The sequence below is a fragment of the Polyodon spathula genome, chromosome 16 (assembly GCF_017654505.1).
Source record: "Polyodon spathula isolate WHYD16114869_AA chromosome 16, ASM1765450v1, whole genome shotgun sequence".
In the NCBI taxonomy this organism is placed as follows: Eukaryota; Metazoa; Chordata; class Actinopteri; order Acipenseriformes; family Polyodontidae; genus Polyodon; species Polyodon spathula.
The window spans coordinates 31,805,199-31,827,734 of record NC_054549.1 but is presented as its reverse complement, the minus strand read 5'-3'; the positions used below and the strand labels follow the sequence as shown (position 1 = coordinate 31,827,734).

Below are 22,536 nucleotides of genomic sequence, written 5' to 3'. Positions count from 1 at the left end.
CCAATAGAGAGCTGTAATCAGTTCAGCAGGGCTATTTTTAAAACATGACACGGGGGGGGGGGGCTAACTCTTAGTAACCCACAGTTTGCAGTTTTCAGTTGCACACCTCCTTGAAAACACTTAAAAATTGTATTATTTTCAACCTTCCTATGTTAAGCAAGGTGTGGGCTGAGCAAAAGGAAATGGAAGTAAATTGTGGGAGTGAGTGATGTCAGTTTCTGGAGGTAATCACTCAGCAAAAGCTTAAAGCAGCACTGGTAATAAAGTTATTTCTTATGGTTCAAAGCAATAACAGTGTAAAGACAAATCCATGAAGATTATAAGGTAGGAAACTAGTTTATGCTGTTTAACATGAACATATTTAATGTTAAAATACATATTTGAGTGCTTTTAAATAGTTGTGGTTTTAATCATTAAGACCTAAATGATTCTCTAATGAAAGTTATTGATACCTCTTTTTGGTCTTTGTGATAATGTTGCAATCAGGCAGAACAAGATGTTTAAAGGAGTGTAGTATGAAATATTGTTGATCACATTTCAGTGGAGGCTTGTGCTAATATTTAGTTTATTAACAGACACATTCATTCCAGGACAAACACCTGTCGATCCGAACAGCAGCAGATCATATTTTTATAGACCTTGTACCCTTTATTAATTATTAAAACAGTAACGGTATTTAGCTGTGACTGTACTCTATGCTGCCATCGATTGATATTCATGTGCAGAATAGTCTAGCAGGTGCAATTATAACACTCAAGAAACAATTAGCCTGTTTGCTTGTACTGTATATTGTTGTATACAGTACAACATAGAATTGGAAACCAGTTGCCCAAAATGAGATTCATCCAAGAGGAAGACAAAGACGTTTCTATCTTGATGCATGCTGGTCTTTCACTGTTTGTTTTTTTTCAGGAACACCAGTCTTTGTATAATCACATCTTTCACAGCTAGGAGTCAAGCATGGGGGGTGTTTATGTAAGCTTTACCTTGTTACCACTTCCACCTGGATTTTGCAGTAAACGGTATTGTTTTTAGTGTGAAATACTGTGCATTGAATAAATGGTGTATGTATTCATTTTTTTGCATGGATAGTTAAAGTAACAACAGATATTTTCGTGACCTCTAGTTAGCGTTAAATGTTGTTTTAGACTTTTTTGGTGCTAGTTCACCGTATGGTGTATTCACTATATCTATAATACATGATAACTGTTACATAAATGCATACAATGCTTTTTCTAATCAATACTATTTTGTTGGTTTTCAAATATACTGTTCTCTTTATGAAATAGAACAGATAATTAGAAAAAATCTTTTTTATAGCTAATTTTAAATGCAGTTTTTTTATCATTATTTTAGAACTTCTGTTTAATGGATATTAGCTTAATTAGTGTAGCTCTCATGATTTGTGCTGGCTGTAATTTGTTTACTTGTTGGAAATGGACCAACTAGGGAAGAGGTCAAAATTGACCAGCTAAAAAAAAACAAACACATACTTAATCCTATATATGTTTGTCTTTTGTACATGTATAAACTTGTCTCTTGCACGTTAACAGGTACAAGTGAGTAAGTTGCTTTACATTTAGGGTGTACAACTGAAGAAAAAAGTGAACTCACAGAGAACTTAAGTTACAAATTAAGTACACTTCTTTGGAAAAGTAGGGAAGACAGTGTTGTACAAAACGAAGTCAAGCAGACAAATGTGTGCTGCCAGACGAATATTTCAACAATTGCCTTCTTCTGTGGACACTCATTAAAGAACTAGCCAAAACTAAGGAAGTTCTTTACCTTATAAGTCAGAGACATTTTAAGTGGATGCCAATTGTAATTGCTTGTAAACTTCACAGCATTTGTAGACATGCAATGTTGCCTTTTTAAGTATGTTCAATGCACTAGCAAATATGTTATATCTTAAGTCTGAAACAGATGAGCAAGCTACATTATTACATTTTCAATAATTACCTAGTGTTCTAGAATCTTCCAGACGGGTGCATAGACGAGTGAGAAATTGGAAAGTGTTCCACTGGACCATTTTGTATGTTTTGAATGCTGTTATTCAAGGACCAGAAAGAAAAAAAAGTGATTTTAAAGCAATGAAGGGCTGCTTGCACAACTTACTTCCACAGTAAGTAGCTAATTGTGGCTGACCTGCCATGTGTTACATATGTGACTGGTAACTGGAACTCAAGGGTGTCTTTTAAATGCAGGACAACAGAAAGGGTTTGTCAAAACTAGGGGCCCAGTACAATTTAACTGGGGAAAGGGCTTTAGGAAAATAATCATATTCATGCAATACACAAAAAAATGCGGAGTACTATTTATATTGGTTCATCACTGATGACCTAAAACTAATCATTAATTTATATGTTTATTAAAAGCTCTTCACAGCCAGAATTTATGTTTATTAAAAGCTGTTCACAGCCAGAATTCAATTCAGTGTAGTTAACAAATGCAAATTTTTTTTTAGAGGCTTTGTCAAATTCACACATTTTGCAAGTCAGTTTATTTTCACTGCTTATGTTTTTTTTTTTTTTTTTTTTTTCCCATAATGAGTTACATTTCTGTCTTTTGTTGCTGGTGGCATTGTTCCAAGACAAAGCTGTCAGTTCAAGATTGAAATAAGATTTCTTTGCAAGGGAAGGTGAACATTGAATCAGGGCTGTACTCTACCTTTTTTTCTTAGGGTCGCTGTGAACCCAAGTAAAAAGTAAAAGTTGGAGCACAATTTTGCAACAACTTTAATTTACTGTTGACATCTGTAAATATTTTTTATTTCCTTTTTTACATAGCACTTTAGAGCTTAATACTTTTTCATTAACAAATATAATAGACTTTTGTTTCCATTTAAATGTTCTTTCTTTTCAGCTTTTTATCAAAACATACAGTCTATTCAATTATCTTTCATTTCCATTAGAGTTTTTTTTGTTTTTTGAATCACCAACAGCAACAATTTCTTTGGAATTTTGCAGTGAGTTAATTACAAGGTTATAATTGCATCAATGGGTTCTGGTGAATGTATCATAAACCCCGAGAGCAAAGTCTGAAATTATAACCTAAAGTAATACACTGCAGTCCCGTTTGCCATTTTTTTTTATAACGTCTGGATTCCATGAATTTTGTTAAAATTAATAGGTTTTTAATTCAAAAACTCAGTAAAACATCACATATGAATTGATGTCAATCAATGTGGAGATTGCTGCTTTTTTAAATAGCAGCCTACACTTTCAAGTATACTCTCACAGTTCCTGTCTCAAGTCCTGCCTACTTGTTGTAGGTAAGTTTCATAAGGTTTATATTGAAGGCCGTTTTCTTTGTTGTGTTTTTGTTTTCTGGTCTTTGATGAATCTCTCTAGCTTATTGTATAGTGTAACTTTAAAACGGGTCAGCATTTTCAAATAAAAATGACAGTCACCAGATCTACAAAGAATCTAAGAAAAATAGTCGGGACAGTCTTAATGCAGCGATGTGTCGTCACATTGCTTGATTATGACTTTTATGCAAACCATGAGTACAGAACACTGATGAAGAGCTCATTGTTACATACTTACTGATCACAGCAGAGCCCTGCTAGGAATAGAAATAATAGACAACAATCCCAGCTACACACAGTGATAACAATACTGCTGTGTGTTACAACTTATCCGGAAAACCAGATTTTTGTTTTTTCAGATCTGTTTATATTTGTAGCTGAAAATTTGTATTTCTGATCAGTTTTTGACCTTATGAAAGCAGTTGCCAACTTTTTTTGTTGTTGCATGAAAGTGAGTCGGAGAGAAAAATAGCTCCCTCTGGTGTTGCATGCCAGTATGTATGTTGCAGATAATATGAAATACTGTGTTCTATTTCCTACCTTTAGAAAGAAATACACTGGGAACATGTGTCAAATGTTTTAATGAAAACTTTTTTGGATGTTACTGTTTTTGTCTAAACTGAATAAATAACAGTACCACACATGTATTTGATGTAGAACTAATCATACATATACATTTCTGGATCCTGACTGCCACCCAAAAAAACTCAGAATCTAAAAGTGTTGCTTGATGGAAACATTGTAAAATTGAGCCGAGAAACCAGGAACAAATGACAGCAGCAGCAGCAGCAGCAGCAGTATCTGCTGTGATATTCCTATGCAGTTCATATGTTGAACATGAATGTAAGGCCTCTGAGGTCAAACGGATTCTACCTGGTTCTGCTTACAGTTGTCCCTAGCAGCTGTGAACTCCATGTTCCAGTGAAGTGTTTTATGGCTGCATTACTTGTTTACACCTTTCAGAAGCTGGTGTCATTCCTGACAATACACAAATTACTTTCAAAAGAGATGAAGCAGTATTACTCTTGAGTGGTTATCAACACAGCAGAGGAAGTCCAAGCTTATATATATATATATATATATATATATATATATATATATATATATATATATATAGAAAATTTCAAAAAATGTGTATTTGTTTCTCCTGTCTGGAATAAGGTTTGCACTCATATCTGTTTTTCACTATTCCACAAAGTTATTTTTGTATCACCCAGCTTGGGCAGAAGAGTGTTAAAGATAACATAAAACAGATGTATTTCTTCTGCTGTACTTGCCTTGCATTTCTGTAAATGCATGTGTATGTATAGCCTTGCCCAGTCTGTAATTGTGCAGTACAGATTTGGATGAAAAGCCCCAATTTAGTCTATAACAGTTTATCAAATTGCTAAGGCTTATAAAGGATTGGTCCAATAAACAAGACACAGTACTTCCAGGTTAATGTTTAGTTTACAGTACATACTTGACTGGAGTAATCAGTATTTGCTTTAGGACGGAAGTAGTAAGAACAGCTTACATTTTATGAGTGCTGAAAAAAGTGGGTCACTATTTAATTGTCAGAAGGTAAAACTGAATGGTTTAATACATGTAGAGGTCTTTCTTTTAGATATAAAAGAGTACACAAATCAGTTTGTAATATTATCCAAAGGAAACGTAGCTGACAGGACATCCATGTTCAATTAATACCCAGGAAAGTAGAAGTTGTGGCGGTCGTTTAAATAAAGAGACACGTAATAGTTGTAATAGTGGTTAAATTAGACATGTGAGTTATTCATATGTGTATTACAAAAGAAGCTTGAATCAGTAAAAGCATTGGTTATACCTGTACAAGCTCATTTGATACATGCCACTGTATGAATAGTTCTGCTGTCTTGTTGTTCAATGTAGAGGTTGTACTGTGTTGTATTGTTTCTCAGGTAGGTGCTGGATTAAACAGGTCTGCTGTTTCACACATATGCTAGGGCACCGGCATTCAGACACTAAGCTGTGTGTGGATTGGAGTTGCCAGGCCCTTATCTGGAGCCTCCCCCAGTGACACACGCACAGCTCGAGCTGAGTTTGACTTTCACTCTCCTCCAAGGGCTTGCAGAACACCTTTAAGAAAAAGATGGAGGCTCTTGGAATACAAATGTTCAGACCATGCTCCTTTCAAAGCTACTACCTGTAAGTACCTATTGTTGTAGAACAGATTGTGTAAATACATTATGGACCTGTACTGATTGTGTATCCTATTAGCCTGGAGAGGTTTCAGTATATTCAGGTTTAAATGTGGGAATCATTTTATTAGCTGTTACTAATTTGTAAGAACTATGCTACTGTATAACCATTATGAAAGTGTGGCTTCTTTGCATTCAGTGTGCACCTGCTGATACTAATATACCGGTAATTAATGTCAAAATGCAACAACAGATGTTGCTGCATACACATACATATGTAAATGTCAAATAATGATGGACATTAAACATATTACAACAAACTAAAACAAAACGTATTTGCAATTTATATTTTAAATTTAAAGTCAGTACTCACCTAACTTATTATTACTTCTGCATTAAAGGCTGCTATACTTGTTATACTTTTCGATTTTACTTGGAGCAACCTACCATTTTGACATAACATTGTTCGATTACTATAACAAATGCAAATTATAATATTGAATATTTGTAATATTTTACTACACTTATGTACTATCTTATGTACTTTTATTTTGCGGAACAGTTCGGTGACCTTTACAGTTGATAACTACATCCATTCACAACTCTGCTGCTGCTAAGTAAGAACAATGCTAAGGCTTTATGTATTGCTGGTCTGAAGTATGGGCATTGAAGCGAGTCTGCATTATGGGGTCTTATTAAGTCAAGACTCATGCTAAAGCCACCTCCAGAGCAGATTAATTATTTACTGAAGTGTTCTTGTGCCATGAGAGAGGTTTTGGTTTAACTGAACTAGCATTGTGTTTAGTAGCAGTTTCCCAGCTTGTGGAGGTGTACACAGAAAGATCCATACAATGCAGCTTTTTCTATTTTTAGATCGTCCATTGTACTGCCGAAGAAAATTGCTTGCTAAAATAGGATGACGTTGACTGTTATGTAAATGACTGCAAATGGGAAATTGTAAAATATTTACTGTGCTTTTCCTGGTGTTGGTCATGCCTGCAGGAGGCCAAAATGTTTATTACTGTACTCTCTGTAAATAATAAATAATCCAAAAATAAATTAAAAAAAAAAAAAAAAAAAAAAAAAAAAAAAAAAAAAAAATGTATTATGGATGTTTTGGAAATGAAGAAATGTGATGTCATTGGAAATAGGCAGTGTGTTACAGTATATCTGGATAACAATAAACAGGTGCTGCAGACAGTAAACTCTGCATGTGCCTACTGAATCACAGGGGTTCAGACCTAACATCACCATATCCAACCAACATCCAAAAAGTGCAAATCATTTCTAGAACTTGAGACTGCCTGTATAGGGAGCAGGTTATTATCCCAGCTAGGGTTTGAAAAGTGGAAGCTGCCATACTTATATGAAAAATGAAAACAACACTTATCCAATTGTGATGACACTTGGTATATAAGTTATTGGTAGTAGCGCATTGTGGGAATACTGTATATGGAGGTCTCTCTGCCTTTTAGTCTGTCCGTATCACACCTTTTCACTTCTGTTGAGAACACAGAATGTTATTCCACATATAGTACTGTAAAGCAATAGCTTTAATGCTACTAACTTGTTTCCTTACACAATGACACCAATTTTCATGAAATTATGACTTGCCATTTCTTCTTCTATTCTATTTTGATAGATGTCGTGGTCAGCAGCTGTTTTGTCATACTAACAGCCATAGTTTTAATTTACCAGCCTTGGCAGGACTTGTTACTGAAGTACTTGTTTAAACATGACAGTGTTCTGTTTGTGCTGTAGTACTTGAGCAATTTCACTATCACAGTCTATTATCAACACATGGGTGCATTTATATACATTTATACTTTAATAAGTGTACAATAATAATGTCACAAAAGATCACAAGTGCATTACTAAGTTTAGACTTGGCAGGCAGAGACAGATCATGCCAGTTGTTTTCCTTGATAATATGTAGTCATCTACTGTACATGTGTAAAAATACTGAGTGCTGTTTAATGGACAAATTACTGAAAGAAGTGGCGAAATAAAAAAAGGCAGTAGCAAGCAGGATTTTACCGAATATAATGAAAAATATTTCTATCAGTGTCACTCTGTGTTTATATTGCTGTCATGGCCACTCAGAATACAAATAGCTAAATTAGTGAGGTTATGGTAAATCAAAAGCTCATTATACAGTTCATAGCCTACCTCTGTAAAGTGCTTTGTGATGGTGGTCCACTATGAAAGGTGCTATATAAAAAAATAATATATATAATAATAATAATAATAATAATAATAATAATAATAAATAATATAATAATAATAATGTCATACTGAATTCCTTTGATTGATCACATTATATACAATAACAGGATAAGGAACTACCGCATACAAATGGAATTTTTATTCTACTCTGCTTTTTTTTTTTTTTTAGGAGTGTATCTATTGAACCATAGTCATTGGCATTGGCCGATAGTCACCTTTTAAAATAAAATTTTAAAAAACCATCCGGAAAACATTGTGCGGCACTCCAAAGGCGGCATTTCGTTATATTTTGGAAAGGATTATTATTTTAAAAAGGTACTGTTTGTCTAGCTAAACCTACCTTCATGCAACAATGTAATCTTCTTAACTACTACTTTTCATTTTCATATTGGAGTTGCAATGTCATGTAACAGTTAAAAAAAATAGCAGTGCGACCTTAAACTTGTGTTCATATGTATTATTACAATGATCTAATAGTCTGTCAATGCCCTATAATATTAGAAGGGCAGACTGCTACACAGTGTGTGACATATCCTTGGTCAGGACATTTGCGCATACAGAAAGTTCATAGTGATCAGAAATATGATAAATACATGAATAACAAATAACATCTAGAAGGAGCGGTGGGGCAGACAAAACTTTCATACTATTATCCTTATCAGTAATCTCCTACAGTACAGGGGTTTATAGTTTCTTCCTATACCATACAAATTAAAAGGACTTGTTTGTATTTTGATTATTTTTAAACCTTGCTAATAGTGTAAACAGGTTTTAGCAAAGATTCTGAAGTCTTGGCTTGTGTCACTTGAAACCGATTGAGCATATGTTTTGAGCATTTAAGTTAAACCAAAAACATCTATTGATGTTTCCAAGTAATAGACACATTAACCTTTCCTATGGGTACCTACATCCAATAAAGGTTACTCCTATTTGTAATCTCTTGCCCCAGCTGTCCCAGATAATGTTAGCAAAGCTGAACCTGGGCTCGGAAGCCTAGCTTTAATACAGTAGAGACAACATACCACTGAAGTTTTGAATAACTACAGAAGAGTAGAATGAGTTATCAATATGTGCATTTTAACAATAGATAGTCAGTATTATACCAACCATGATATAGTATGATAATTGTCATGGGCATGAGAGTTTTTTTAGAAATTAATTGGTGGGAATTTTTGTAGCTGATTTATCCCATTTTAATAGTTCTACAACTTGCTTTTTGATAAGGAATTCTGTGGGAGTGGGAAATGTCAAGTCTGAGATATTTGAGATTTTTTTATATTACAGTTTATTATTCAGAGCTGTGTTTATAAATCTGTTTTGTGTATGTTTAATTAAGTGTTAAGAAGTGTTGGGTGAGTTATTCCTGTAGGAAGAGCAGTTACCAAAATATTTTCTGTCAGGCTGAAGCAGTCCTTCCATAATTTGTATTGAAATAATGAATCAGCATTTTATTATCTCTCCACTGCAACGTTCAACAAAGCAAGCAGAACACAAGCGAACTGCATGTTTAAGAGCTGTTGACATTGCTAAATATTCCTTGGCATCCGCTTACTGGAATAAGGCTTAAATTATTGTATAGAAATCCCAATGCCGAGTGATTGTCTTGGAGTAAGGCTGTATTTGACTTGAGCAGCTAATTAGTACGATTATTCCACAGCTGCGTTGGCTCAAAGGTTTTCTCTTGTTTTATCAAAAGGATCACTCACTCTTGGAATGCCCTGAATAGACAGGTCCTGCAGAGCAAGAGAGCCTCGGTTTTTGGAAAATAATAAGCTATATATAATACAGTAAAAAAAAATAAAATGTATGTAAGTACATGTAGAAATACACTTTTGTTGTGCACTGTAATTACTTTATTTATACATGGAAAATGTCCAAAATGTCCTCTACTGAAAATTTAGGGTTAGCATCGGTACCTTTGACCATGTGTGTTGTTTACAGTCAAAAAAGTATTTTGAATGAGGTGTTGAGAAGTCTGTCTACTGAAAAAGTAAGAAATGTTTACTGTGTAACGGATGTCAATCAGTACCTCAGGTTTAATTGCGTTTTCGGAACTGAAGGAACAGGAACGTGCAGCAAAAGTTCACCAAGTAGTCTTCTCAGCATCGGTTTACTCAAACGACAAAAATGGTACAGTGTATGGCCATCATCAGAATCATACAAAAGACTGGTTCATTACATTTCCTCACCTTTCTCAACAGGTCAAATGGGCATGCTAAATAAAAATAAAATAAAATACTGTTTAAATACTTGTTGTCTTCTGTAAACTGTACTGCACTGGGTAGACACACATGAATGTGTGCAAACCTGCACTGGGATGCAATAAAATCTTGCATGTGAAACAAAACAATTGGTTTGGTTTTATACAAGAAAAAAAGACTAGATTCATTGAGTTTAGTTTAATTTAATATAGCGTAAGTGCTATGAATATGAAAGTAAAAGTAAAGTGAATATGAAAGTAAAATTGAATTACCAACACCAGTGTTTTGTAATTAAGACAGTTAATGCGCTCATTTCCCTTCTTGGTTTGCCTGCAGTAATTCATCAGAGCAGCCTGGGTCCTCCAAGCCCCCATTAAACTCTTCCACTATGACGTCACGGATCTTGCTACGGCAGCAGCTCATGCGTGAGCAAATGCAAGAGCAGGAGCGTCGAGAACAGAGGCAGAAGCAGCAAGCGGCACAGTACATGCAGCAGAGAACCACAAGCAGTCAGACACCAGCCATCAACGTCAGCATACCCACCAGCCTGCCTACTGCAACACCATTACCAATGGAAGTCCTCAAGGTAAACTGTCCCCTGTGGAGCCTTATCTTCTCATGCTTCTACATTTACCTTTTCATAGCATCACTGCTGTGATTGGAGGCATGTTAAACACTTGCTGCAATTAAGAATTATTATATTTATTTTTTTATTGCCAAATTGTTTTTCAAAACTTAAAAAAAAACAAGTTAGTTTGCAAAAGGCAAGCTTTATCAAGCATAACACAAAACAATGTTATGAGAAAATGAACTGTGTTAAAATCCTCTAGGGATTATCTTTTGAAAGAGAATTCCTCTTTTATGCGTGCTGTGTTTCTAGCCTTTTGCCATTAGCCATGTTTAATCCTATTTGCTCGACTACATTGACCTCTTTTAGAAGCTTTGATTCCTTGTTCGTCTGGAGATTAGAAACTCTTGGAAATATTTCTGTGCCATGGGAGATAGTGTGATAATTACTCCAAAAAAGAATGCTTCTAAGAATAGATGTAGCTCATACAATTTGGTAAGGATCACTTTAGAAAAATGGAAAGACTTTCATTTTTGCATTGTTTGATCAAATAACATTTAGAAACTCATTGAATTTCAGTGCAGTATTTTAGACTGCTGGTATTTTGAAGATGTGTCTAACACCACTTGAATGTATATTGGACTGCTATAAGCATTGCATTTCAAACTGAGTATATATTTCAGTGAATATAGAATCTAGAAGATTTTAAACAAAGTTATGAATGTTCTGTTTGCATGAAATGTATTGGACTAGTAAAAGTGCATTGGACCAAGACAGTAAACGTTTTAAAGGTTATATACATTACTGTTTTATGGAAAAGGTAGATACTGCAGTTGTAAATGGTAAAGGACCTTTAACAGAAAGGGAATAGATGGGTTATATAGTAAACTTAAACCCCTTTCAAACTGGCGCTCCAACCTGGGTTCTAGCTACCCGGATCACAGTCCTGCGTAGTTTGAAACCTCATACCTGGGTTGTACCCGGGTTGACCTGGGTTCCAGGAACCCACCTCCAGGATGTGGGTCGACACGCTTTGACTATGAGCCAGATTGCAGCAGGGACGAAGAAACATTTGCTCTAATAAACGTCTGGGCTGACGGTTCAATCCAGAGAAGCTTGGAGAGAAGCTCCAGGGCATTGATACGCGCATTGTGTACTTGCGTCTGTCACCCAGGTCAACCCTGCTTTAACTAGAAACAGTGTGAAATTGCGTAGCCGACCTGCATGACACCGGGTCCTGACCCAGGTAGGTTCCGACCTGGGTAGAGCATGCCAGTGTGAAAGGGGCTTTACTTTTATCCTTCTATCAAAGGTGTTTTTGGGGTGTTAGTTAGTACCTTGTTCAATTTGTCAGTTTATTAATTCTGAAGAACTTTCCAGTTTTGTTGCTTTAATATTAAAGTTTATGTTATTTTTTCTATCACTCAGAGTACCATATTGCTTGCAGGATTGTTTTTTGTTTTTTTGCCATTCAACCGTTCAACTCCGTTGACTCCATCTGCCTCTGTACTATACTATGAAGCAGGTAGGAGGTGGGGTTTCTGTTAGCTGAAATTATTCTAGTTTTAATATGTGGCTACTGTAAAAGAATAAAATAAAAATAATATTTTTTGCAGTAACTTTAGCACATTTTCACAAGACAGCCTGAGACCCTATTGAAAAGCAATTGGGCCAACCTTACTGTAAAAAACCCCCCAAAAAACACCTGTTAAAACCACCAAACTCTAGTTTGCAATGGACATGCTCTGTGCGAGTTGGTGATGACAAGCTATGTTCTATGGCTTACTCTGGGCAATTTGACTGAGGTGTTGGAGGTTATATTGTTGAAATCACTTGTCGGATCGAGATGAATCTGTGCACAGGTATTTATTATAAGATGGTATTCCATGTGTAAGTAGATCATGGTGATCTGGAAAAAAACAAAAAAAAGCATTACAATGGCAGAGGAGGTTTTTGTTACAAAGTTGTTTAATTTGCACACTATTAGATTTTTAGGGACTTGTTTGGTGAGTTGTTAACGAATCAAGAGTCTGTTCTTAACATCTTTAGATCTTGTTCCTTCCTTTCATACATTGTTTGGCCGTCATGCTGACTGAATAGAAGGTGACACACTGGAGAAACTATTGTCATTAACAAAAAGCTTAAATGCATTTTTTTTTTTTGGCTAAATTACAAAAAACGTAGAAAATAGTTTGATTTGTGCCTTAATTAGCTAAATGACCTCTAACCCTGTAGAAATAAGTAAGAGATACTTTAGGGATCAAGACAAAAGAACTCTAGGAATTACCATACACTAAACACAAATTCATCTAAGAATGTTAAGAATTAGCCTTGTTTTCATTCTTTGGAATATTTAAAAAAACAAAATACTGCTAATGGATAGCATTAGCTGGACAACAACAAATTTGTTTTCCTAGAAGATCAGTGAATTGTGTTTAATGGTTAATTTCATGGTTTATTTTAAAATAGGATGGAACTGTTTCTTTGTATCAGAAAGGCAATGATATTGAAAGAGCACTAACTCACATAAAAGTGAGATTCAGCTGATTTGTATGATTATTTTCAGAATTATTAATCATGCCTATCATTACTGTGCCTAATGCCACTTAAAAACTTTTCTGGGAGGCATACTGTCACCTATCAGCTGAATCAAATGGTGTTACAGGATGACACAAAATCCCCATCCACTGCACACTGGGTTGTATATATAAAGTCGGTCCTTACAAGGTCTTTGGAGGAAAAGGGGTAATGTAATTTTTTTTTTTTAGGCAAGTTATGCAGGATGTATAAACCTGTCTTGTTTTGACACCTATATGTTTTATATAGTCACTTCAGCTAAACAGGCATCCCTTCCATCTGTGTTCTGTTGCCTGTATTGGGAAGAAAAACACAACATCAATGGGCAGAAGCACACTCTAAATCGTATCTTTAATAACAAGACAGATCAACAAGGGCCTAACACCATTCGTTATTAATTAAACATGCACGTGTTCATAATGCAAAATAACGTGATGCCTCAAGGGTTACAAATTGAGGACATTTTATTTATTGAAAAGGCAAATTTATGACAGACAAACTCAACATACAAACCAGAAATGTTTGTCTTCTTGACTTTGTTTCTTATATTTCCAAAGACGTTATTGGATGACACGTTGAACTGTTAACATCAAAGCTGCTAGATACAGTTCAACAAGGTCAGCAGTTCAGTACAGCAAATTGAGTTCAAATTCAAAGCATAGGATTGGGGGGGGGCAAGTACAAACGACTGCACCAAGAATCTAGCAAATGAAACCTAAAACAACATTACAACAATGAATTGCCTGTTTTATTAACAGATGTATCTGAGAGGTTAAATGGCACCTAAAAATATCTGTAAAATTGCTTTGACTTTTCTGCTTGTTTTCAACTTTGACATGAAAGTTCACTTTTGTTACACGTCTTGTTTTCCTCATGTGGGAAGGGTATTACAATTACTAAGAATATGTTGTTTCTGTATTTTTATTTTTTTAAGTGATGGTTTGTGCAAAGGCATTCTGTTAAATCCCCAATATTTTAGCATACTTTGTACTTTAACTGTATTTGATCTTTAGACTAAGTCTGGAAATTGAATTTGTGTTAAACATACAAGTTCTTTATGTTTTTATACTAAGTTACAACCCAGAAAACCAAGCAACATAATCCAAACTATTTTAACTAGTTTAAGCAGCATTTTTGATGCAGGATTAAGATACACTCAATAAATTGTGCTAAAGAAGTGTTTTTTTTAGATATAATACAATTTTAGTTGTGACAGACATACATATCAAAGCCATTTCCAGTAGTGGAGAAAAAAATTGGCCTAATGATTGGACAAATATGCTCCTCGACGTCTCCTTCGCAAAGATTTCTTGAGTTTTATATCCCTGTCAAAATACTTGGAAGATAGGAAAACGTAAGTGCTAAATTGATTAACTTATAATGAAATTTAACCAAATCTTAAAATATAAATCTGTTAATCTGGCAAAAACTGAATATCCTCATGTGCGAGTTTACTTTTGGTTATTGGCCCCGTCCATAATCAGTCTGGCCTTGTTTTACCTGTAGCTTGCAGCCTACATTAGTATTTATTTTTAAAAAGCATTACCAAACATATAGTGGGGAATTCACCAAGTCTGAATTTGTGTAATTTTCTCAAAAATGAATTAAATTTTTCAGTAAATGGCTTTGTGAATTCCTTCTGTTATGTTTTAGTCATGTAATGAAGAGAATGTAGAACTTAGATTCCAGTAAGTAAAATACAGCAGTGACAAATGGGCAAGAGAGGGATTATTTTAAATTGCAAATACGTTGAGATTTATCGGATGAGCACAGCCTTTCTATAGGTTAGCTACATTGGTGTTTTCATGGCCTGCTGGCAATGGTGGAACACACCACACCAGCAGGAGGTGTGTTGAAGATAACAAGCCTCTCTGGCTCCCTGCTGTCTTTACTTTTACTTTTCAAGTATAATCTGCTGTGCCAAACTATATCGTGATTGGGCACTATGCTTAATGAACAACCTTAGAGCTGATAATTAAATTAACCAAGGCTCTGTCGCTCTCTCTCTCTCTCTCTCTCTCTCTCTCTCTCTCTCTCTCTCTCTCTCTCTCTCTCATACTCAATGGGATTAATGTCTACACAACCCACTGCAGAACTGTAATGGTCTGTGGGCCAGATATTCAAAAGAGATGCAAGTTTCACAAGGCCAGTTGCAGCAATTTTTTTCTCTTTAATTCTGCCTTGAGAAAAAAAGTTGTGCCTGCGATTGAAATTTAAAACTCGAGTTGTGGGAGATATAAACGCAGGTGTTTTTTCCTAACTCTGAAGCAGTTGCTTGTGCCCTGGGTTGCATAATCAAGTGCATTTAGCATCAGTGCATTACTAAATCAGTTATTTAATTCATATTAAACAATATCCGTTGATATGGAAAACTACAAAACGGTGTGTAATCACAATATGTTAGCAATATGTTTCATTTAACGTTATGAAGCAAAATTGGTTAATTCTATAGGGTTTTGCAAAACTTTTAGCTTAGCTGTACATTGTTACTTCCATCTTGATAACTGCATCCATTTTTGTGTGTACATTTTTTAACTAAAGTGTTGTAAACTCAGCAGTGACTTGTTATAGCAGTAACAGCAGGCAGACCAATGAAAGCAGGAAATCTATTACTTTTATATTTTCGTTCAGACGTCTGGTTGCAAACTCACATCGTTGAGCATGTTGATTTCAAGGCCTACCTCAGCCTCTGCAGAAGACTGCTTCTTCAGTAATGCTAGGCTTCCCACAAAGGAGAACCAGTTTATCGACTCCCCCCCCCTTTACATTAACATTATTGTTTTAATTCTGAAAGTACAGGATAACGTTTTGGTAATAGCTTGAGCACCAACTCAGTATGACTCTTTGTGCTCGCACTGTAGATTGTAGATATATATATACGTCTGTATATATATCTACTGTCAGTGTGAAATACGTCTTTTTTTTTTTTTTAAGTTGTGTTGTGTGTTTATGATCACAGTACCGTACCGTATAGTATTACATGTTACACAAACATACTGAGGCTTTCTTTATTTTGCTTGTGAATTTAAGTTTTTGACAGTAGTGCATAGACACATGAAAAAAATGGCTTTTATTGATTGATAATAGCAGGCCTCTTTGTCTAGAAGCCCTATCAGAAAAAAAAAGATTCATTCAGCCATTTTACAATTAGCTGAGGGGTATGATCTGATCACGCTGCCGCCTTCATGTCGGTAATGACATCTTTTCCAATACATTTTCCTTCTTGTCTCTGACAAATCTGTGTTTCCTAAAGTAATTCTTTTTTAGACCAGTATTTGAATCCATCAGTTGAACACTAATTGTTTTAGGCAGTGCAGTCCATTATATTTAATTTCAATTATTCAACTTTGAATAAAAAATATATTTATATGGTCATCATATGGTTTCATTCATGCAGGGGTGTGCAATTTGTAACGTGCGACGCACGGGACAATAAGATTTGTGTGGGGACAACAAGTTTTGCCGTTATACTTTGCCCGTAATACGAGGAGTTTTTATTTATTAGTTTTTTCTATGTTCATTCTGTTGCTAGAAAGACACTCTAGGTATATTTTTAGAGCGCCTCCTGTTTGTTATAAATTGAGGTGGGGTCACAGGGAACCTTTTGTGTATCTTGAAGAATTTAGTGAACCCATCAAGCTACAAGGCTAGATCTGCCCCTGTTAATCACTAATTGACTGATTGTGTTCATTGTCAAATAAAACCAAAATCCTGCAAGTTATATCCTACTTTTTTGTGTGTGTGTTTTTTGCGACGGGGAGGGGGCAAGTAGATTTTTCTAGAATTTTGTTCCTTGGGCAACTTTTTTCAAAAATTGCATACCCATGTTCATGTAATGCATAATTTGAACCTGCTTCACAATGTCATTTCTGTAGTGCCAATAGCTTGAGCACCAACTCAATATGACTCTTTGTGCTCGCACTGTAGATTGTAGATATATATATATATTGGAAAATCAACTGTATATACAACTGTTTATTGTATAGTTCATTTAATTGAACATATTTTTGGGGGGTTCCAACCCGGGTAGAGCATGGTAGTGTGAAAGGGGCTTTAGAAACTCATTTGAAAACTTTAAAAACACCAATTTGCAACAACAGAAAAGTACAGTATTCATTGCATATTTGAACACACTGTGATTTGGTTTTGAAACTAGTTGGAAGCAATACATTGTAAATTGTATTCTTTACATTTCTCCTTCAGCTTGTGTACAACAGTTAGGTAGCTCAATATAACCAGTTCCAATATAGCAGATACAACCCCCCCCCCCCCCCCCAAAAAAAAAAAAAGTCAGTTTCTCATTTTCTAAGAATATTACAGTATCAGCTGTGGGGTTAACAGTTTCTCTTAGACCACAACTGATTTTCTTTACAAAAGTATTGGTATACAAATCTTTACAACATGAGGCTTCACTCATTAACATCTGAGTTGTTTTATAAACAACCTTTCTTTTACTTGTAACAGGCTTGTGACCTGGTCTCCGCTGTGCCAGCCTGTATGGGTCCTCACAAAGCTGGGCTGAATGAACACCTTTTAAAAAGAAACAGTAAGGTGAGGACAAGATAATAGAAAATAACAACACATCTCCAAGAAACATTTGGACAGACAATTAGGGTCATGACACACTATTCTGTCACAGTCAAATTTTAGGTGTGTTTTTTACTGAAAAGTTACAAAATCCTAATTCATAGTGTACAAATGAGAATTAATCTACATCTCAAATTCTAATAAATGACAAAAGTTGTCAAATTAAGAAAAAAACACATATCTATATCTATATTAGTCTTAACATTTGTTGGTGGGATCAGAAGTGCAATGCATTGCCCAGGAGTAGTGGAACGGGCAGTGGAAGATCTTTGAAAATCTAGCCTCAAATCATTCAGATCAGTTTTCTACCTCTTATTAACACAAGCACCATTGTCATAGACCCTCCCCTCCCTTTTTTTTTTTTAAACCTTAGATCTTAGTTCTTTCCTCGTCGGGTCGTCCCCACCAAAAATCATAGCTTCACCTCCACCATTGCCAAAATCTGAGCCTTTCTTTCAACTAAATCACATGATCTTATTTTAAAGGGCCACTATTGTTACAAAACCCTAGTTAATATGAATAGTAACAGAATGTGCCTGAGTCTCAGTAAGCCATAGCAATTACAATCAAGGCATTTACAAATCTTTTGAAAACCATGCTATGCCTCCAGCTACAACTCATTTGGCTCCATTGCAATTTTTTCCACATTTAACCTGCACATGCCCCACTTTATTGGCAGTCATTGAACATTTTGAATTTTAAATTTGGTTTGTTCAAGAAGCTAGCCTTGTCTTGACAGAGCTCTGTGTGCTAATTATATAACATAGCAAGTCAATTTGTATCTTTTATATCGCTTTCCTTTAAAAAATAATACTAGTGTAAAATATTTTTATTGAGAATATTTTAGTATCACATGCTTGAGCTAAATGTCGCAGGTAGCCTGAGGGTCCTGACTCAGCTGGAGACAGCTTTGCTTTGTTAGTAAGTTAGTAAGAAATATGTCAAAAGCAAACAACAAACTTTTTTTTTTAATCTATTCATATTCCAGCACAATTAATAACAACAATACAGTAACTTACAAAACATATATTAACCCCTGCTTCTAGCATTTAAAACCTATTTTCAAAAACTATCAAATGCTTCAGTTCATTGATCTGTTAAGGCACAACCTCTCTAACTGATTTCCAGGATAAAGGGTTCCACTCAATGCTTCTAATTCAGAATGTCTTATGCTAGTTAGTAACAGATTCATAGAAAGATACAGAATAGTATATCAGTAACACAGATTGTCTGCCGCAGCTGTACATTCAATATTAGAGTAAGACAAAAACATTGATGATCACAACATGTAACAGTGTGTATACAATAATGAAAATGAATAGTTTAATGAAAAGGTTTTTTTAAGATCTTCATTAGATTAAGCCAATGAGCCAAAAAGCAATAAAAAATCGATACGTTTTTTAAACAGGTGAGATAAATAATCTGCGTTATTGTCGAGGCCTGTATCAGCTACATTATAATGTGTCATAAAATGAAAACCTGATTTTCAAAAGGAAGGGAAATGTTTAATTTACTTTTAAAACAAAAACATGTTGTTTAACAAATCTGGACTTGCTTGTACGTGACAATGTCTTCAATGATTAGCCTGGTATTTAGATTTATTTTCTGGCTGTACACGTGTAAAAGATACATGCGTTTACATTTGTATGCAATGTCTTGTTTTAAGACAACAGTGCAATGATTGTAAACCCAGTACTTGGAACAAACAGCTTTTTATAACGGAAGAGTGGAACGAAAGATAAAAAGTGAATTAGCCTTAAGCTAGTGTCAGTTTGGAAAATGGTAACTCACCACTTAAAAGAGTCATTTTGTGCATTAGAGATACTGACGTCAAAGCAGTTGTATAAAGGCGTAAATTCATATTTTAGATAAAACAACAGCGCTTCAAAAAGTATCCTTGTATGCACTGGTTAGTTCTTTACATGCATAACTAATTGGGTTTGTGTTTAATAAGTAGAACTCTGGAGATTCTTATTGATTGCAATGTAAACTTGGGTGACACACTCCCTATTGGAAAGCTTGATAAAGGAAATCTTTTGGTTATTGTTTATTATTATTTTTTACTTCTGCAATATAAATATCTCAAAATGCTGGAAATGCTTGAATATAACCATTACCAGGTAAGGTACTTTGCTTTAATGTGGTATGCCCTTAATTTTTGTTTTGTTTTTTTTAACTATATTCATAGCGTTTTTTAGGGGTTTTTTTCTTGATTTTTTCTGTATGGTGACTTGAAATGTAAATGTATGCTTACTGCGGGATATGAATTAATAATGAGTGGTGGATTGTATATGTTTTATTTGGTCTACTTCCGATTTATTTTTTCCATTTTTGTATTTTTTTTTAATTTTGTAATTTAACCATTCATTTCTTTCAATCTCCATCAGGGAAAATATGAAAGCTAATTTTCAGGAATGACTTACTGATGTGAAGGAAGGTGTGCACTGTATTATATTATAGTGTGCTGTGTTATATATTAAGATGCATGTTGTTTTTATGTTTCACGTACAGGTGCAAACACACCTTGAAAACCCAACCAAGTACCACATTCAGCAGGCCCAGAGGCAGCAGGTTAAGCAGTACCTCTCCACCACTCTCGGAAACAAGCTTCCCAGCCATGCCCTCAGCTTGCCCTGCACCAATCAACCCATTGAGCATGTAATGCATCCGGGACCTGGGAACAGTGCCCCCAACAGCCCCATGGCCATGCTTAACTTGAACAACTGTGAAAAAGAGGTTAGTATCTGCAGAGCCTTATGTGAGAACAAAAAAAAAAAAGCAAAATTTGGAAATGTGACTAGTTCATTTACATTATAAATAGAATCCATACTTTAAAATGAACCAGAACTGTAACTATAATGTGTTTTTAATATAGATGTTTAAAGTGTCAAATGAAATAAGTAGTGGTACTGGATGGCAAAATGCACATATATTTAAAGACAGTAACATTTGCCAACTTTATTAAATGCTAACAGTTAACCTTATAAAACAAAAATAACATGTTGTCATAACTTATTTTACAGCAGCATTCTTTAATGTATAAGAAAGTAACATTCAGCTAATTGTGTTTTTAATGTCTGTGCATGTCACTGCTCAGCTCATACAGAGTCAAATGCACTTTGTTCAGATGCATCGCTAATGAGCGTGTTCGCTTTGCATGGGTTTCTCAACGTTCTCCGCTTTTTAAAGAGGCTGTGAAGAATCATTGATATTGGGCTGTTTTCTATTTGTAGGAGAAAAGGGTTGAATTTCCTCATTTCAGACGTAGTTGTAAGAAAAAAAAAACCCTAATGAAGTCGTCTCTTGTAATTGAAAATGCAAGAGGAAGGGAATGTTTAAAATGAAGCCTGGGAAGTTGAACTTGATGTAACAATGAATGTTGAAACTTGGAGTAGCTGTGAAGTAAGGGGATTAGCAAGACTGGAACAAGAGGTGTTGATTAGGCTTCATGAGTATTGTGGATGTGAATTTACTCCAAACACAGTCTTTGTAGAACATTCTTCAGGACAAGTTATTGAGAGTATTAGGGGAAATGTGGAGGTGCCTGTCTGTATGTATGCAGGCACACACGCACGTATCAGTTATATTAAAAAAATCCATTGAATTTCTAATCTAGCTGTGATTAAGGAAAGGATAATCTTTTTAAAAAGTTATCGAGAGTAACTGAATCTGGGGATATACAATATAGAAGTGCCTGCCCACCCATCTGCATGTACTTAAATATGTTCACTCTTAAAGGTTAGACTTAAAGGTCACTCTTTCATAAAGCACTAATGCTGTGTGCATAGCTGTGGCTGGGATATGTATGTTAATGGCAAACTTTGTTATTTATTTATTTTATAAATATTTTTGTTTTTACATAAAAATATACAGACTTTGTATTTACAGATGGATGATGTAATTGATGACATAATCGGTTTGGAGTCAAGTTACAATGATGACATCCTTGGACTTATGGACCCAGGACTACAAATGGCCAACACGGTATTTCAGTTAACGTGCTTAAAACATTTTCTATGAAATAAGACTAGACTGCATTATTTCTAATAAAATGAATGCCTTTTCAGTTAATGATGTCCTTTTCTATTGCTTTGGTTTCTTAGCTCCCTGTTTCTGCTAATCTTCTTGATATGTACAGTAATCAAGCGATGCCACCACCTGGCCTTAATATCAGCAACTCCTGTCCAGCTAATCTACCCAACATTAAAAGGGAATTCACAGGTATTGTCAAAATCTTTCTCTCTTTATCTACTGTGTGTGTGTGTGTGTGTGTGTGTGTGTGCGTGCGTGTGTGTGCGTGCGCATGTGTATGTGCGTGCGCGTGTGTGTTTACTGTTTAAATGTTGCTTTACTGAGTTCTTAAAGCAACCTTGACACACTAAACTACATACATTATGTGTGGCCCTGTGAATGAAATAATATTTGGAATGTTTCTGCTGCACATTGATGAGCTTGTATACAACACTATAATTTGGTGTAAATAAAATAGCACAATGTGTTTCTGTTACCCACCTTTTACCTGATTACAGATCTGAATTTTTTTTTTTTTAATATAAACATTGCTGTACAGGACATTTAAGTGCTTTCATCTGCCAAAAACCTTGTCAAGGAAAAATATTTTGTTTGTTTTCTAATGTTATGGGTGTCAACAGCAAGCAGTGGAACTCCCCATTCATACACGGTCCCCATCCATGCCCTATGACCCTTAGAGTTCTAGTGGAGCGTTTCACATTGTCTTTTATAAATGCAGGACTGTAGAAATATCCATATTGTGTGCAATGCAAATCACACAACAAAAACCTGTATATGCCAATTAGTTACCCCAGCTCCTGCCATGATGCACATTCTGGAGAATTCTGGATCTTGTGGCAGTTTTGAAAGCTATCAAAGGCCAGAAGGTTTTCCAGTAGGTAT

General features: G+C 35.1%; 1 protein-coding gene across 7 annotated transcripts in view; it reads left to right on the top strand.

Annotated features, from left to right (window-relative positions):
* The window catches only part of LOC121328679 (microphthalmia-associated transcription factor-like), a 41,935-nt gene that overhangs the window by 13,893 nt on the left and 5,506 nt on the right, over positions 1 to 22,536 (top strand). The window contains exons 2-8 of one of the 7 annotated variants that reach the window (XM_041273620.1): positions 5,388 to 5,470; positions 10,227 to 10,476; positions 17,500 to 17,586; positions 20,134 to 20,358; positions 21,511 to 21,606; positions 21,726 to 21,843; positions 22,440 to 22,532. In XM_041273620.1, the coding sequence (XP_041129554.1) occupies positions 5,415 to 5,470; positions 10,227 to 10,476; positions 17,500 to 17,586; positions 20,134 to 20,358; positions 21,511 to 21,606; positions 21,726 to 21,843; positions 22,440 to 22,532 (925 nt within the window). In that variant the 5' untranslated portion in view covers positions 5,388 to 5,414. The remainder of the gene's footprint in view (positions 1 to 5,387; positions 5,471 to 10,226; positions 10,477 to 17,499; positions 17,587 to 20,133; positions 20,359 to 21,510; positions 21,607 to 21,725; positions 21,844 to 22,439; positions 22,533 to 22,536) is intronic. The other 6 variants (XM_041273619.1, XM_041273623.1, XM_041273621.1 and 3 more) reach the window with 6 other exon arrangements.